The 18,554-nt window shown below is 42.7% G+C and overlaps 1 protein-coding gene and 1 pseudogene across 1 annotated transcript; both read right to left on the bottom strand.

Moving 5' to 3' along the window:
• Positions 1-2,935: 2,935 nt before the first annotated feature.
• On the bottom strand, positions 2,936-3,578 carry LOC100771240 (annotated as a pseudogene).
• A 3,130-nt stretch (positions 3,579-6,708) lies between these two features.
• Positions 6,709-7,182, bottom strand: LOC100770102 (60S ribosomal protein L23a-like). The gene has a single exon (XM_035451323.1). It carries the CDS (start codon positions 7,180-7,182, stop codon positions 6,709-6,711), a length of 474 nt encoding a protein of 157 aa, XP_035307214.1.
• Positions 7,183-18,554: the final 11,372 nt, after the last annotated feature.

Below are 18,554 nucleotides of genomic sequence, written 5' to 3'. Positions count from 1 at the left end.
TCAAACTCCATTGCCAGCAGGTTGTAATCCTAAGGGCATTCTGAGAAATGAGGTTTGGCAGATGGATGTGTTTCACTTTGCGGAGTTTGGAAATTTGAAATATGTGCATTATACTATAGACACATTCTCAGGGTTCCAATGGTCTACTGCTCTTAACTCTGAAAAAGCTGATTCTGTTATTACACACCTGCTAGAGGTGATGGCAGTTATGGGTATACCTGAACAAATAAAAACTGACAATGCTCCAGCATATGTCTCTACAAAATTGGAACAATTTTTCAAATATTATAACATAAAGCATGTTACCGGTATATCACACAATCCTACAGGACAAGCAGTGGTTGAGAGATCTACTAGAACACTTAAGGAGATGCTTAACAAACAAGCTTGGAAGACTAAACCCCTTAAACATAGGTTGCATAATACTTTATTAACACTAAACTTTCTTAATGCCAATGAAAAAGGACAAACAGCTGCAGAAAGACACTGGACTACGGAAAAAACTGCTGAACTATACTGCCAGTATAGTTCAAAGATGTACTAACCTCTGTATGGAAAGCAGGACATGTGTTATGTTGGGGTCGGGGTTTTGTATTGGTTTCTACAGGAGAAGAAAAACTTTGGATATCATCAAAGTTGATCAAGATTCGAGTTGAAAAGGAAAAACATCTCAACGAGGACTAAGGTATATCTCATAAACTAAATAGAAACCTCCTAAAGGAAAGGGAAGCGTTTGGTTTTATCTTCACAGAAAAACTCATCTTCATAAGGCAAAGGACACTGCATGGGTAGATACTTAAGAAGAAAAGGTAGCTATAACCATCAAACCAAAGGAAAGTGCCATATGGTAAACTTTACAGCTGTCTCTCAAAAAACTATTTCTCTTTATTTCCTAGTCCCTATTCAATTAAACCAATGCTGGATTTAGAGGTGGATTTGGCTTTCCTCCTCTAAAATCCAAGCACATTATTTAGCTAAACTTTAGAGTTTCTGTATTGTATCAAGAAGCCAATTGATGTAATACAGAATAAGAGAAGAATTTTGGAACTGTCTTTGTCTTTTCTTGGATCTTTCTCTCAAGGTGTACACCCTCTCATAATTGTTATGCTCTCATGGTTGCATTCCCCAGCATGTGTACATACACAAGCAAACATTTCTCTGCTAACTGTTTATGTTTGAGTCCCACACAGCCAATGAAGACCTGGCTGACAGCAATACCTGGACACCCTGGAAAGAAAATGGGCCACACCTCCTCGACTGCACTGGATCCAACTTGCTCCATTTCAACTGACACTCCGGCCAAACCTTCGGATACTGACTTCAATCAAGTTGAGGATTTCAAGCGAGATCTTCTATCAAGAGAATCCCATCTAACATGGACTGGATACAATCCATTCAAGACTTTTACTACACTAATATATTCTTCCTACAGGACCCCACATGACTATCATCATCCCATTTCAGTAGGAAGTAACTCAGAAGATGCTAGGCCCCCTTTCCTCATTGTTGTCACTTAGGATAGTGTATATACCTAGTTAGGGATAGCTTCCTATTGTTTATGGTTGGGATTAGAAGGAGGTGTTCAGGCTTGGCTACCTGTTTCAGATGACTTTAGGGTTTAGTTAAAATAGGTAGTTAGGATGTGACATAAGCAGATTGTTGTATCTTCTTATATTTTGCCTTCATGATTGTTAATTTTGGATACTTTAAACTGTTAAGTTTTAATCCTCTTTTAGACTAAAAGGGGAATTGTAGGGGAAGCTGTAGCCACGCCTACTTAGGGGCTGGCTACAGGTGTGCCTGACCACGCCCTCACAAGCTTGCGAGGGCGTGGTCAGGGGACATAGGGTGACTGCGTTTTCGCTTTCGGTTTCTCTTTTGGGCTTGCTTACAGACTGCTGCCACGCCGGCTGGCTAGGTCGCTCTGTAAGTAGGGCTTTTCCCTATTAAATACCCTTATATTTCTACCTGACTCCATATTGGTAATTTCCCACTATATGGATTAACATGGGCTTCTTCAAAGATAACACCACTGGAATCCACAAACTGATTTTTACAATTTTTATTCATTTTATACTTTATTTGGATAAGGTATTGTCTACAGAACTAAAACAAGGTCCCCTGCAAGAGCAACAATTACTTTTGCCACCTGAGTCAACTCTCCTGTCCCCACACACTGAGTTTGGATGAAAACTGAATTCTTTGTCTTTCCCTTCTCTTGTAAGCAAACATTCATATTTGTTTTCTCCTTTCCTCTAAATCCTTGATCATATGTTCTGCTCAGTCTAGTCCAGACAGGTTCCTCCAAAGAAACTCTGTTGGGATATGCTTGAGTGTAACGATAACTCTTTCTGCCAGCATCTGAGTTCTGCTGCCTCTTCAGGGCCCCCAAATAACACACAGAGACTTATTAGTTGCAATGCTGCTCGCCCAGGACTAGGATTTCTTATTTGCTAGCTCTGCCTTAATTTATCAACCATAACTATTAATCTATATATTTTATAAGGACTTATGGAGGACACCAATCTCATGTGTCCTCTCTTCCTGGGGTCACATAGCGACTCTCTTCCTTTACTGCATTTGCCAGAATCCTTCTCAACTCCTAGTCCCACCTCTCTTGCTTCCCTATTGGCCAAAAGTGCTTTATCCATCAATCAATAAGACAAACATATACACAGAAGGACTTCCCCCATCACTTGAGGCATTAACTAAAGTGAATGCCAGTAACCAAAACAAACTAGTACAGCAACAGGGTAAATAGGTTGGGTAGAATATGTCAAAATCCAGCACTGCCCCTTCCCCAATCTGCCATTCAACTCATTTAAAGAGGTATTAAAGGCCCGAGCCCCAATTCTGTCTTTTCCGAGATTCTTCCTTGGTAACAATGCTGGCTGCTGCTTCTGGAATACACCTGGAGGTCACAGCTGAGAGGATCCTAAAGTTGCTTTAGGCATTTGGGAGGGGGCTCAAGTAAAGAGCTGTGAGCAGAAGCCAGGGAGCTGTATGCTTCAGCCACAAGTAGGGATGTGAGCCCACCATTGTCTTCCAGCTTGAGGTCTCAGAGACCTCAGAAGCATGAGCTGTAATGAAATCCAGTGCCTGGGTTTTCAGCTGCCCTGCACTGTGGAGGGCAGCCAGGAAGAGAGTGTGGGCAGCATTCTCAACACAGAGGTCCCTGCAGAAGGCATCCTTGCACATGACCTTCAAACGCTCCAGGCCATACTTGTCAGCAGCTGCCAGCACAGCATCTGCCATGGTGTAGAGGTCTGGTGCCTTCCCGGTATAAATGAAGTCCATCATTGTCTTGAAGACTTGCCGCTACAGATCATGGATCTCAACACGTTTTTTTTTCTGCTCTCCTCCATGTCATGTTCAAACATGGCTCTGAAAACTGAAGAGCGAGCTGCTAAGATGGCCTTGTGAGCCTGGAATTCCTGGCCAGCTACCACCAGGCAGCAGTCTGTGAAGAGGGAATTCTCCCACAGCTCTCCTAGCTCATCTGCCATCTTGCACCTTGGAACCTGGATCCCTTGCTTTGGGCTCAGGTCGTGGATGCTGATGAAGTTTTGGAACACCATCCCTATGTGGTGAGGAGGGTGAGCTTGTCTTCAGGGAGAAGCCGATGTGCATTTGCTAAGAGGAAATCTCGAAGGATGAACCTTTTGAAACCTTCTTCGTAGTCTGGCAGGAAGGTAAAGGCTTTTGGGCTTATTGCAGTTTCGTTTTTTTTTCTCCTTGGATGTTGATGATCCAAAACTGAACAGTGCCCCCCAGGGGACTCTGGAGAGCTGAGCAACTCTAGGTTAACTGACAGGTAATCTCTGCTTTCTTTATCTACCCCATTTGGGTGTAGTCTCAAACACTACATGTCTTTATCCCCTGTTGAGAAACTTGGGCTTCTTATGCTGTCCCGAATTTTCTCCATAGAAAAACGGGAGTTGCTGATGGTCCACTTGCAGAAGAAATTCTGGACTCTGAAATGTTTGTAGTCCCGGCTCTGGGCTGTCTTGTCCTCTGACATTTCTCCTGGAGGTACTTTGAAGGTTAAACTGAATCCAAAATGAAGAACTAGGATTTGTTTTTTCTCCACCCTGCAGGACACAACAATAGTCACATTTTAGATTTTCAGTTTCTATTTCTTCTCTGTTCTCTCTTTTATGAGGCTGGAAATATGGGTCTCTGAAATTCTCTATTCAGATTTCAATAGTAGTTTCAGTGTAGATAGTGTAGGCTACTAGGCACTCTTACATGATTTCATTTTTTTTTTCTAGATTGATTCTTAGGTCAATAGGTAACTAATTTTGACAATTATATACAAGTGTTCAAAATTTGGAACATTTTATACACTCATAAAAATGTGTACTAGGGTTCTCTAGAGTAAGAGAACATGCACAATGAGTCTCTGTATGAACAGAGGGAACTCATTAGAATGACTTATGGCTGCAGTCCTGCTAATCCCACATTGACTAGCTTAAGGAAAAAGTCCAAGAATCCAGTACTTACTCAGTCCAGGAGGTTGGCCCTGGTATCTCCTGGAATTCCAGAAAGTATTCTCTAATTCTAATGAAGTAATGGACTTGCAGCAAGGTGAGGGCAAGCAGGCAGAGAGCAATAAGTTCCAGCTTCCATGACCTTTTATGTGCTCCCAGTGGAAGTTAAGTCCCAATTTAGGGTGTGTCTCCTAGTATCAATACCTGGATTAAAGGTGTGCGTCTTTAGGCCTTGAGATCCAGCTTAAATGTTTGTGTCTTTCTACCTCCCAAGACTGTATTTGAAGTGGATCTACCTCCTTCAACTTAAACAAAACATTTCTCACAGTTGCGCCTTCCACTTTAGTGTTTTATTTGATTCCAGGTGTGTTCTAGTTGGGAACCAAGAATAACCATCACAAGTGCATATTGCTTAATGGAGTTAATCTTTCATAAATAAAGGAATGGTGTCCATTCCTTCCTTGTTATTTACTCTTCTCATGTTGTTATAAGAATTCCTCCCAGCTGGGTGGTGGTGGCTCATGCCTTTAATCCTAGGCAGAAGCAGGCAGAAGCAGGCAGAGGCAGAGGCGGGCTATTTCTGTGAGTTCAAGGCCAGCATGATATACAGAGGTAGTTTTAGAACAGCCAGAGCTGTTACACAGAAAAACCCTGTCTTGAAACAAAACAAAACAATAAAAACAAAACAAAAATAGAGAATTCATCCCATTAACAAGGTTAAGGAAGAGACACACCCTCTTCCCTCAGGAGGTCAATGTTTTAAATATGGAGCGCAGTGTGGAATAATTCATATATGGTGGCAGGAAGCAGAGTCAGCAGGACCCTCTGAAAATGGCTGTCTTCTTCCCTGCCTTTTATTACATCCATACTCACAGTCTGAGGGATGGCTCCACCAAATTTCACTGGTGGTCTTGCCCATCCTCCTCAGTTAATCCTCATTGAATTCACTCTTCCTGATCCACTTAAGGGTGTACTATGAGAAAATCCATAGACCTCTCATTCCAGCATGCTGACTACCAAGACTCAACTACTCAGTACCTCATATATGGAAACAGAGAGACCATGAGAAAGATCTCACTTTGTTTTGTGTAGGAGGCAAGAAAAATATCAAACAAAATTGTAGAATGGAGAGAAATGTCTTGATGTCTCCTTGTTGTTTTCTTCCATCTCTTCCTGCTGTACAGCCCAGGCCAGACCACTCCTGATTCCACTTCCTCAGCCTCTGAAATACTAGGGACCATAGGGTGTACCACATACATTCCATCCATTTAAAAGCATTTTCACTATCTCTTCTTCCTGCCATTTTTAACCATCTTATTATTGTCTATTTTATGATTTAAGAAGTCAAGTATTTAAATCGGGTCTTCAGAAGGCAGAGGTAGGCACATCACTGTTTTTGAGCCAACCTGGTCTACAAGATGAGTTCCAAGACAACCAACGCTGTGTAAGGACACATCATTTCAAAAACAGAAAGAATGAAAATCAGGCTGAAAGCTGTTTTTCAATGTGAGTGTGGGTGGTTAAAGCCTGCAGCTCAAGATAACCTTGAGCCTGACTTAGAAGGATTGCTTATATACAGGAAGGACATTGTAAACAATAATTCAATATCCTGTCTAGAAAAACATCAAAATAACTGTTTTCTCTATATATGTAACAAATATGATATTCTAAGTGGCTCTCTGTAGCCTGGGCCTGCATTAGAAAACAGGGGCAGCAAAAATGCTGGGCGTTTGATAGGTGTGTCCTATCAAACCAATCATACCAAATGAGGTCTTGTCTCCTAAACCAAAACACACTTAATAACTGCCGGGACCCATATCCAGTCCCTTAAATATCAGCCTTTCCCCAAATGACACATTCTGAAGTGGGAAACAGTGGTGTCCTGCTGTAAATTATATTCAGGAGGCAAAGACAATCTTTAGTATCATGCAGGAATATGTAGGGAGTTTAAGGGGGCCCTGGGAAGCATAGTTCCTTTGAGTTGAAGCTGACATTTTTTTTTTTTTTTGGTTTTTCAAGACAGGGTTTCTCTGTGGCTTTGGAGGCTGTCCTGGAACTAGCTCTTGTAGACCAGGCTGGTCTCGAACTCACAGAGATCCGCCTGCCTCTGCCTCCCGAGTGCTGGGATTAAAGGCGTGCGCCACCACAGCCCAGCTTTTTTTTTTTTTTTTTTGATGGTGCAAAAGTTCATATTTGGAATTAGCCAGCTGGACTCAGTTTAGATGATCCTAATTTTGTTGGCAACATCCAGACCATCATCATCAGGAGCCAACTGAACGTATGCCTTCTTCTCTTCGTGAGACCTTATGAGGGTGTTGACTTTGGCAACATTAATGTCATAATGCTTCTTCACAGCCTGTTTGATCTGGTGCTTGTTGGCTTTGACGTCTACAATGGACATAAGCTTGTTGTCGTCTTCTGTCCTCTTCATGGCTGACTCAGAGGTCAGGGGGAATTTGATGATGGCATAGAGGTCAAGCTTGTTTCTCCGGGGCATGCTCTGCTCTTTTGAGGGTATTTGGGCTGCCTCCTGAGCCTCAGGATCTTGGATCACTGGAAAGTTGGTATGTGCAGATCTTCTTTTTTTGTGGCTGTGGATGCCTTTCAGTCCTGCCTTCTTCGCTTTCAAGGCCTTTGCTTTGGCTTTGGCTTTGGGAGGGGCAGGTACTTCCTTCTTAGCTTTCCGTGCCATCTTGGTGAAAAGGAGCATAATTTTAGATTTCTCTATTGAGAATTCTCAGTAGGGGAAACTGTAACCACGCCTGCTAGGGGCTGGCTATAGGTGTGCCTGACCATACCTCGCATGGTCAGGGTGACATAGTGAAGGGTTAAGAGTGAGGGATGCTCATGTGGCAGCCCCTTCTTCTGTTTCATCTTCAGCTTGCTGTACTTACTGCTGCCCCAACCGGCTGGCTAGGTCGCTCTGTAAATAAGGCTTTTCCCTAATAAATTCCCTTGTATTTTTACTGGGCTCTGTATTGGTAATTCCCACAATATCTGGTTGTCAGAATCGGGATCTTGTAAACCTAGGCTGCATTTGGGAGTGCCCATGGGTCCCACTGGGACAGTGGACTAGCTGGCTGGGAAAGCATTCCCTCTCTCCACAGGTGCTCCTGGCTCACAGCCGACCGGCAACACAAGAAGTTCCCATTGCTGCTGAGGCGCTCAGAACAGTCTGCCCAGCTGGGAGACTTCTACAGAACTCCCCACTGTTTTACCACCTCGGTTTCTAGCTGTGTGCACATGGGACCACCCAGATTTCGGCCTACCGGTACCCAGAAGCCTCCTGCTCTTGAGGAGAGTAGGCCTTGGGAGTAGGCCTCGGCTTTCAGCGGGGTCCGAAGCTTCCCCTGGCCATGGCAGCAGTAAAGCCACGCCTCTTTTAGTAGTTGCAGCTGCAAGGCTGTACACTCCCAGCTTAGCCCAGCGGCCTGTGTGACCTGAGCTCTGCTGCCGCCACCATCCTGCCTGCCTGACTCCTGCTAAAAGCTGCACTGACTAGCTGAACGCCTGTGCCTGCTGGTCGAAGATAGTTACTGCATCTGTAGTAGAAACCATAAGGGAAAATCATGGCAGACTATTTATCATTTGCTTCAGTTGGTAGTATCTTTGCTTATTACATGAATTTAATGACCGAGGAGGACGCTAATCTGCCAATTACCTGCCTATATGCAGTAATGGCAGTTAGCTTGCTGATACAAATAACATTATTAGCCAGTCCTCAGGAACAGGACAAAGATAACCTCACCACCTGCTTGCAGGAAATAACAGCTTTTTGAAATGAAATTTTGGAGAACAGATTAGGTCAGGCCACATTTGTGCAGCACGTGGAACAGAAGTTGGATGATAATCTTGGCTCTATGTCCAATATGCTAAAGACAGAGCTGTCTGTTACCCAAGATGAGATGCAGAATATTTATGATTAAGATAAACACAGAGAAATGCCCCATGTCTGAGGCATTAGAGGCTAGGCTGTCAGAGGACCATGATGAACTAAAGAATTTATGTAGCCAACTAGAAACTCAGATAGGCTTTGTGTCCCAGAAATTAGATGCAAAGGTGCAAAATACCCAGGATAGGGTTGAAGAATTGGACAATGCCATTCAATCAATTATTGAAGCATCTAAGGTAGCAGATCACAGATTTGAATCTAGGTTCAAATGTTTGGAAGATAATTTAGAGAACAGGGCTGACAGATTAGATAAGTCCATTCGGTCGATTGCTGAGGCCTCCACCTCAACAAATCACAACCTCGAGTCTAGACTCCAATATTTAGAAGGCAATTTCCATGCCATCCAGATGCTGCCTAAGGATGAGCATATTAAAGACCTAGAAAAACATGCAGAGGAGCAGTTAGAGCAATTTATGGATTCACAAATATGCTTGGAATCCTTTATTTTTTCTATTTTTCTATTTTTAATTTTTTTATTAGTTCAAGTTGGGAACAAGCTTGTTTCATATGTAAATCCCTCCCCCTCTCCCTCCCTTCACCCCCATCCTTCCTCCCCCACCCCCATCTACTCTCCACCCCCCAGGCAGGGTAGTGCCCTCAACAGGAGCTCTGCAATGTCCACCAAATCTTCCTGTGCTGGGCCTGGGCCCTTCCCCATGTGTCCAGGGCTGGAGTGTATCCCTTCACGTGGGATGGGCTCTCAAAGTCCATTCTTACACCAGGGAAAAAATACTAATCCACCACCAGGGGCTCCCTGGAGTGCAGAGGCCTCTTTATTGACATCCATATTCAGGGGTCTGGATCAGTCCTGTACTGGCTTCTCAGACAGCATCTGGGGTTGATGTGCTCCCCCTTGTTCAGGCCAACTGTTCCTGTGAGTTTCTCCAACCTGGTACAGAACCCTTTGATCTTCATTCCTCTCTCTCTTCAACTAGATTCCAGATTTCAGCTCAGTGTATGTCTGTGGATGTCTGCCTCTGCTTCCATCAGCCACTGGATGAGGGCTCTAGGATGGCATAAAGAGTAGTCATCAATCTCATTTTAGGAGAAGGGCATTTAGGTTATCCTCTCCACCATTGCCTGGATTGTCAGATCGTGTCATCCTTGTAGGTCTCTGGAAACCTCCCTAGTGCCAGATCTCTCCTCGGACCTGCCACGGACCGCCTCTCGTGGAGACCACCGACCGAGGGGAACAAGGGAGAAGGCTCAAGGAGAAATCAGGAATCGGCGAGGAAATGACAGACAGACACACTCAATGTAGTTGAATATGCTGCTGCAACTTTACTTCATATCAAGCAATGCTTATATACTATTACAATCAGGGAACTTGGCAAGGGGGATCAGGGAACTTGGCAAGGGGGCTACATCACCAGATCATACAACAGAAAGAAAAAGAACAGCAAAATTGTTTATAGATGATCTATTCTCAGCTTCAGATTGTGGTCATTGCCCAAAGACATGATCTAAGAGTTCTCCAAAATCTGTCTCATACCACCAACCACGTCTCTACCCATTTCCTGATTTTCTGGCCCTAGATATCTTTAGACCTCAGAGTCTAAGTCTTCTGTAAAATAAGCCTCATAAAGTTCTTCTACATCAAGAAATCTATCAAATCCTTTCCATAAAGTCACTCAGTATTTTAATGCTGGCTTCATGTTTTCTAATACTTCTTTTCTCTCTTCTTTATCCCATATACACCAGGGCTTTCTAGATCTAGCTATTCTTTCCCAGGAAAGGCAAGTCTTTCCAATGCTGTCTTTTTCCTCATGATTCACCCATCTATTCCCTAAACTGGCCACTTCAGCAAAGGCTTTGATAAATGTGGGGCAGAGTTCAGCATGTCCTCAGATGTTCCTTTAACATCAGTGTAGTTTGCTGGCAAGACACAAGAAATACACAGAACAAAAAGACAAGGAAGAAGAGGCTGCAGTGGCACCAATGACAGCTGCTTTGAGTTGACTCATCGGGCATCATGATCACCAGGGAACCGCCTGGGGCTCATCTCCGGGGAGCACAGACCCCAACCCAGCGGCCTTAACCCGCCTTAGTGGCATCTTCTGCTACACAGGCGTGACCGCCGTGGGCATAGCACGGACCTATAGTGGCTCCCTCTAATATGGTATCTCTCATCCTGCTCTCTATCCTCTATTCTTGCCCGAACTCAGTATTTCTGCTCATCCATTTTCTCTCCTCCACTCCTCTTCTCCTGCTCTTATTGTGGCAGCTCCCTCTCCCCTACCCTCATGCTCCCAATTAGCTCAGGAGTTCATGCCACTTCCCATTCCTGGGGTCCATTTATCCATTGGAGTCCTTCATGTTTCCTAGTTTCTTTGGTGAAGAGGATTATAGGCTGGTAATCCTTCTCTCTCTGTCTAAAATTCATATATGAGTGAGTATATACCATGTTTGCCTTTTTGTGACTGGGTTACCTCACTCAGAATGGTTTCTTCTAGTTTCATACATTTGCGTGTGAATTTCAAGATTCCATTGCTTTTGTCTGCTGAGTAGTACTCCATTGTATAAATGTACCACATTTTCTCTATCCATTCTTCAGTTGAGGGGCATCTAGGTTGCTTCCAGGTTCTGGCTATTACAAACAATGCTGCTATGAACATGGTTCAACATATGTCCTTGTTGTATGAATATGCACTATTTGGGTATTTAACCAAGAGAGGAATGGCTGAATCTTTTTTTTTTTAATTTTATTTTATTTTATTAGTTCTAGTTAGGGAACAAGCTTATTTCAAGTCCCTTCTCCCTCTCCCTCCCCTCACCCCCAAACTTTCTCCCCCACCCCCAGCCCATCCCCCCAACCCCATCCACCCACTACTCCCCAGGCAGGGTAGGGCCCTCAACGGGAGCTCAGCAAAGTCCACCAAGTCTTCCTATGCTGATCCTGGGCCCTTCCCCATGTGTCCAGGGCCAGAGTGTAACCCTTCATATGGGATGGGCTCTCAAAGTCCCTTCTTGCACCAGGGAAAAATACTAATCCACTACCAGAGGCTCCCTGGAGTGCAGAGGCCTCCTTATTGACATCCATGTTCTGGGGTCTGGATCAGTCTTGTACAGGCCTCCTGGACAGCATCTGGGGTCGATGTGCTCTCCCTTGTTCAGGCCAACAGTTCCTGTGGGTTTCTCCATCCTAGTACAGACCCCTTCGTTCTTCATTCCTCCCTCTCTTCAACTAAATTCCCGATTTCGGCTCATTGTATATCTGTGGATGTCTGTCTCTGTTTCCATCAGCCACTGGGTGAGGGCTCTAGGATGGCATAAAGAGAAGTCATCAATCTCATTTTAGGGGGAGGGTTTTTAGGTTATCCTCTCCACCATTGCCTGGATTGTCAGATCGTGTCATCCTTGTAGGTCTCTGGAGATCTCCCTGGTTCCTGATCCCTTCTCGGGCCTACAGTGGCTCCCTCTGATATCGTATCTCTCATCTTGCTCTCTTTCCTCTATTCTTCCCCCAACTCAATGTTTCTGCCCCTCCATTTCCTCTCCTCTTCTCCTCTTCTCTTGCTCTTATTGTAGCAGCTCCTTCCCCCCCACCCTCATGCCCCCAATTAGTTCGGGAGTTCATGCCACTTCCATTCCTGGGGACCATTTAACCCTTAGAGTCCTTCATGTTTCCTAGTTTCTTTGGTGAAGAGCATTATATACTGGTAGTCTTTTGTTCTATGTCTAAAATTCATATATCAGTGAGTACATACCTTGCTTGTCTTTTTGTGACTGGGTTACCTCACTCAGGATGGTTTCCTCTAGTTCCATCCATTTGCCTGCGAATTTCAAGATTCCATTGCTTTTTTCTGCTGAGTAGTACTCCATTGTATAAATGTACCACATTTTCTCAATCCATTCTTCAATAGAGGGGCATCTAGGTTGTTTCCAGGTTCTGGCTATTACAAACAATGCTGCTATGAACATGGTTGAACATATGTCCTTGTTGTAAGTACATGCCCTATTTGGGTATATACCCAAGAGAGGAATGGCTGGATCTTGAGGTACACTGATTCCCATTTTTCTGAGCAACCGCCATACTGATTTCCAGAGTGGTCTTACAAGATCGCACTCCCACCAGCAATGGAGGAGTGTTCCTTTTTCTCCACATCCTCTCCAGCATAGATTGTCATTGGTGTTTTTTATTTTAGCCATTCTGACAGGCGTGAGATGGTATCTCAGAGTTGTTTTGAGTTGCATTTCTCTGATGGCCAATGATTTTGAGCACTTTTTTAAGTGTCTTTCAGCCATTTCAGATTCCTCTGTTGAGAATTCCCTATTTAGCTCTGCACCCCACTTTTTAATTTCGTTGTTTGGTGTTTTGGTGGCTAGCTTCTTGAGCTCCTTATATATTTTGGAAATCAGTCCTCTGTCAGATGTGGGATCGGTGAAGATCTTTTCCCATTCTGTGGGTGGTCGTTTTATCCTACTGACTGTTTCCTTTGCCTTGCAGAAGCTTCTCAGTTTCAGGAGGTCCCATTTATTAATTGCAGACCTCAATGTCTGTGCTTCTGGCGTAATGTTCAGGAAGTGGTCTCCTGTGCCAATTTGTTCAAGGGTAGTTCCCACTTTCTCTTCTAGAAGATTCAGTGTGACTGGATTTATGCTGAGATCTTTGATCCATTTGCACTTAAGTTTTGTGCATGGTGACAGGTATGGATCTATCTGTAATTTTCTGCATGTCCGAATCCAATTGTACCAGCACCATTTGTTGAAGATGCTGTCTTTTTTCCATTGTATAGATTTAGCACCTTTGTCAAAAATAAGGTATCCATAGGTGCGTGGGTCGATATCAGGGTTTTCAATTCGATTCCATTGGTCTATCAGTCTATTTTTGTGCCAATACCAAGCTGTTTTCAGAACTATGGCTCTATAGTAGAGCTTGAAGTCGGGGATGGTGATGCCTCCAGAAGATCCTTTATTGTAAAGAGTTGTTTTGGCTATCCTGGGCTTTTTATTTTTCCATATAAAGTTGAGTATTGTTCTTTCAATGTCTGTGAAAAACTGTGTTGGGATTTTGATGGGGATTGCATTGAATCTGTAGATTGCTTTTGGCAGGATTGCCATTTTTACTATGTTAATTCTACCTATCCATGAGCATGGGAGATCTTTCCATTTTCTGGTATCTTCTTTAATTTCTTTTTTTAAAGTCTCAAAGTTCTTATTGTACAGATCTTTTACTTTTTTGGTTAGTGTTACCCCAAGATATTTTATGTTGCTTGTGGATATTGTGAAAGGTGATGTTTCCCTGATTTCTTTCTCATTGGATTTATCATCTGTATATAGTAGGGCTACTGATTTTTTTGAGTTAATTTTGTATCCTGCTAACTTGCTGAAGGTGTTTATCAGCCGTAGGAGTTCCCTGGTAGAGTTTTTCGGGTCACTAATGTAGACTATCATGTCGTCTGCAAATAGTGAAAGTTTTACTTCATCCTTTCCAATTTGTATCCCTTTGATCCCCTTTTCTTGTCTTATTGCTATAGCCAGAACTTCAAGTACAATATTGAAGAGATATGGAGAGAGTGGACAGCCTTGTCTTGTTCCTGATTTTAGAGGAAACGCTTTGAGTTTCTCTCCATTTACTTTGATGTTGGCTATTGGTTTGGTGTATATTGCCTTGATCATGTTTAGATATGTTCCTGTTATTCCTGTTCTCTCCAAGATCTTTATCATGAAGGGATGTTGGATTTTGTCAAAGGCTTTTTCAGCATCTAGTGAGATGATCATGTGGTTTTTCTTTTTCAGTTTGTTTATATAGTGGATTACATTGATGGATTTTCGTATGTTGAACCATCCTTGCATCCCTGGGATAAAGCCTACTTGATCATGGTGGATGATTTTTCTGATATGTTCTTGTATTCGGTTGGCCAATATTTTATTGAGTATTTTAGCATCGATGTTCATGAGGGATATCGGTCTGTAGTTCTCTTTCTTAGTCATATCTTTGTGAGGCTTGGGTATCAAAGTGATTGTAGCCTCATAGAAAGAGTTTGGCAATATCCCATCTGCTTCTATTGTGTGGAACAGTTTGAGGAATGGGGTGTTTCCAGATTCAGGGAGCAACTCCCTGCCTGGGCGTGTCTACCCCAAGCAGGTGAAGGCTCCGGGATATCGGGGTGAATGATGCTTTGGACGGGAGTTGGGTAAGAGCAGGGGATCACTCACCTTGTTGTGGATCGGTCAGTGGAAAGGCCTACTTTTTCTTTAAACAACCAAATTTCACTGCCTGCAGAAAGTAACCTAAAGGGTATTCGAAGGAATGAAATATGGCAGATGATATTTCAAAACAGATTCCATTTTGTAGAATTTGGAAAATTAAAATATATACACTACACCATTAATACCTAGTGAGATTTTTAATGGGCAGCTTCTTTGAGTTCAGAAAAGGCTAATTGGGTAATTACACATTTGATAGAAGTCATGGCCATCATGGGTATACCTGCACAAAAGACAGACAATGCTCCAGCATGTCTCTAAGGAATCAAAGCGCTTTTCTTACTATAATATAAAGTATATTATAGCTATACCACACAATCCTACAGGTCAGGCAGTTATAAAAATATCAAATCAAACTAACTCAGGTAAGCAATATGCAATTTTGATGTATATTCTTGGTTCCCAACCAGGCTACACCTGGAATTAAATAAAATCCTAAAATGTAGTGCACAACTGGGAGAGATGTTTTGCGTAAGTTGTAGTAGGTAGATCCACTTGAAATACTGACTTTGCAGATAGAAGACACATTTACCCTGCATCTCAAAACCCAAATATGCACATCTTTATTCCAGATCTGAGGCCAGGAGATACACCCTACATTGGGAAACATATAAAAGGACATGGAAGAAGGAAGCTGTTGCACTCTGCCTGCTTGCACTCAACTTGCAGCAGGTCCATCCCTTGAGTGCCATTAGAGATACTTCTTTGAATTCTAGTATATACTGAAGCCCAGAAAACACCTCCAAACTCCTGGACTGAGTAAATACTGGATTCTTGGAATGTGCCTTTAAAGTTAGTGATTGTGGGATGAGCAGGACTGCAGCCATAAGTCATTCTAATGCGTCCCCCTTCTTCATATATGGAGAGATTCATTCTATATGTTCTTTTATTCTAGACAACCCTAGTAGAACATTTTGTCTTAGAGGTGTTCAAACTGTTCCAAACTATTCAAAAGTTGTCTATGCCTCTCAAAACTAGTTCCCTATTGACATAAGATTCAAACTAGAAAATGGAATCATCTAACATAACAAAATCAAAAATAATAATACCCACTTAGAAAAATTAAATCAAGTTCAGATATGTATTTTAAACAGACTGATGAACCTCGTAAAATAGCATAATCGCTAAAAGCCCTCCCACAAAAAATAAAAAAATAAAAGAAATTTCATGAGATAGTTTTGGCACAGAAATCTACTGGCCATTCAAATAGAGTCCATCTTCCTCAAATTATTACAGAAATTAGAAACAAAAGTTCATTGCCTAATTTATTCATGAGACTAAAATTACACTGATACTTAAATTACAGGACAAAACCTTATGAACACTGACGCAAGAATAATCATTTGAAAGACCCCCGAAGAGGTACTTTTGTAGAGGGAGACCCACACCCAGGAATCAGCGAGGCCACGAACTGGATGCAAAAAACAAGAGGCTTTATTGGAGACGCGGGTACCCGGGGCGACTTAGCTTTTCTGAGGCCAAGCGCCGAGCCAAGGGAAAGGGGTCCTTATATAGGGAAAAAGGCGCAAGCTAGGAGCAGGGATTCTATTGGATGGTTCAAATGAGGCACAGAGCCATTCCAGATCAGCATATTCTCAAGGTCTGGTGTCTGGTACAACAGACTCAATTCCCCTCCCTTCCGCGTCCAGATGGCTGACCTTGGGGGCGGAGACCTTGGGACGGAGTGTTTCTCATCGGGCGGGGCTCAGGGGCAGGGCTCCAGGCCGGCTCACTTGGTGCTCGTTGCTCGGCCCCAGCCCCGGGGCGCGGCGCCAGGCGGGCGGGCGTGCCTGGGTCGCCCCTCCTGGGTGAACCTGCTTGGGAAGGAGCCAGCCGCCAGGCGTGTGGGTGCAGTGCGCGCGCGTACGGGAGTGTCACCGAGAGAGAGAACGAGCCAAGGGGCGGGATCTTTCACATTAAGTAATTGCAAACTGAATACCAGGCTATTCAAAGATATTTTACTATGATGAACTAGACTTTTATACCAGATACATTGGAATCACCTAATACACAACAATCAAAAAATGTAATTGGCCATATCAATCTGAAATGCCTAAACCACAGAAAGATATGAACCACATAATCACATCATTAAATGTAGGAAACCCACTTTTCAAAATTCAATACCTCTTCATCAAAAAAGTCAGGGAGACACAGGCACATAAGTGGTATACCTAAATATAATAATGGCAGTTTTAAACAAGTCTATAGTCAACTTCAACATGAATGGAGAGAAACTCAAATAATTCCCTAAAATCTTGATCAAGACAAGGGTTTTCCTCTGTTGAGAGGAATCTGAAATGGCTGAAAGACACTTAAGAAAGTGCTCTAAATCCTTGGCCATGAGAGAAATGCAACTCAAAACAACTCTGAGATACCATCTTACACAGGCCAGAATGGCTAAAATCAAAAACGCTAATGACAATCTATGCTGGAGAGGATGTGGAGAAAAAGGAACACTCCTCCATTGCTGGTGGGAATGCAAATTTGTAAGACCACTTTAGAAAACAGTATGGTGGTTGCTCAGAAAAATGGGAATCAATCTACCTCAAGATGCAGCAATTCCTCTCTTGGGTATATACTCAAATAATGCTAGTTCATACAACAAGGACATATGTTGAACCATGTTCATAGCAGCATTGTTTGTAATAGCCAGAACCTGGAAGCAACCTAGATGCCCCTCAACTGAAGAATGGATAGAGAAAATGTGGTACATTTATACAATGGAGTACTACTCAACAGACAAAAGCAATGGAATCTTGAAATTTGCAGGCAAATGGATGGAACTAGAAGAAATCATAATTTAGACATAGAGCAAATGATTACCAGCCTACACCAAAGAACCTAGGAAACAAGAAGAACTCTAAGAGAAAAATACATGGACCCTGGAGAATGGGAAATGCCAGTATCCCCTGACATAACTGTGAGTGAAAACACAGTTTTCTGGCTAAGATGTATTACTTAAAGAAGAATCTACTTTCAGCAATAAAATAATAACAAAACCCTGATTCAAGAATCAGTAGTCCTCCTATATACAAATGAGACACAGACTGGGAAAGAAAACAGAGAAAAATGACTTTCACAATAGCCTCAAGTAATGTAAATTATCTTGGGGTAATTAACAAAACAAGTGGAAGATTTGATAAAAACTTCAAGTCTTTGAGGAAGAAATTGAAGGAGATATCAGAAAAAGGACAGACCTCCCCTGCCCATGGATCAGTATGATTAACATCTAAAAACGGCCACTCTTCAAAAAGCAACCTACAGATTAAAAGCATTTTGCTAAAAATTTCAACAAAATTCTTTACACCTCTTTTAAAGTTCATTCTCAGCCTCATTTGGAAAGTACAGAAGTTCTAAGTTGTTTTTGATTTTTTTTGTTTTTGCTATTTTTAAACTTTTGGCTCTTTGCTTCTTTGTCTTTTGGGAGAGGCTGCCACCTAGTTCCCAAATGAACCATACACAGAGGTTATTTTTTTCTTATAAAAGCTCAGCCTTAGCTCGGCTGGTTCGTAGACAGCTTTTCTTAACTTAAATTTTCCCATCTACCTTTAGTCTCTAGACTTTTATCTTTCTCTTGCTTCTGTGTATCTTTCACTCTTACTCTGTGGCTACAAGGGGTTGGGTCACTGGCCCCTTTCATCCACCTCTCCTTGTTCTGTTGTTCCTACCCTCTTCCAGATTTCTTCTGCTATTTATCCTCTCAGCCTACCAACACAACCTATTTCTGTATCCTGCCTCACTATTGGCTGTTCAGCTCTTCATTAGACCACCAGGTGTTTTAGACAGTCAAAAAATCACTGCTTCACAGAGTCAAACAAATGCAACATAAACAAAAGTAATACACCTTGAACTAATATTATACAGCAGCCCTAGGTAGCAAAAACACTCTTGAACAACAA

The sequence above is a fragment of the Cricetulus griseus genome (assembly GCF_003668045.3).
Source record: "Cricetulus griseus strain 17A/GY chromosome 1 unlocalized genomic scaffold, alternate assembly CriGri-PICRH-1.0 chr1_0, whole genome shotgun sequence".
Lineage (NCBI taxonomy): Eukaryota > Metazoa > Chordata > Mammalia > Rodentia > Cricetidae > Cricetulus > Cricetulus griseus.
This window is presented reverse-complemented; position numbering and strand designations above follow the sequence as displayed.

What these genes read in the sequence shown, in the direction of transcription:
- LOC100770102 (XM_035451323.1), bottom strand. Translation starts at nt 7,182, where the DNA reads ATGGCACGGAAAGCTAAGAAGGAAGTACCTGCCCCTCCCAAAGCCAAA.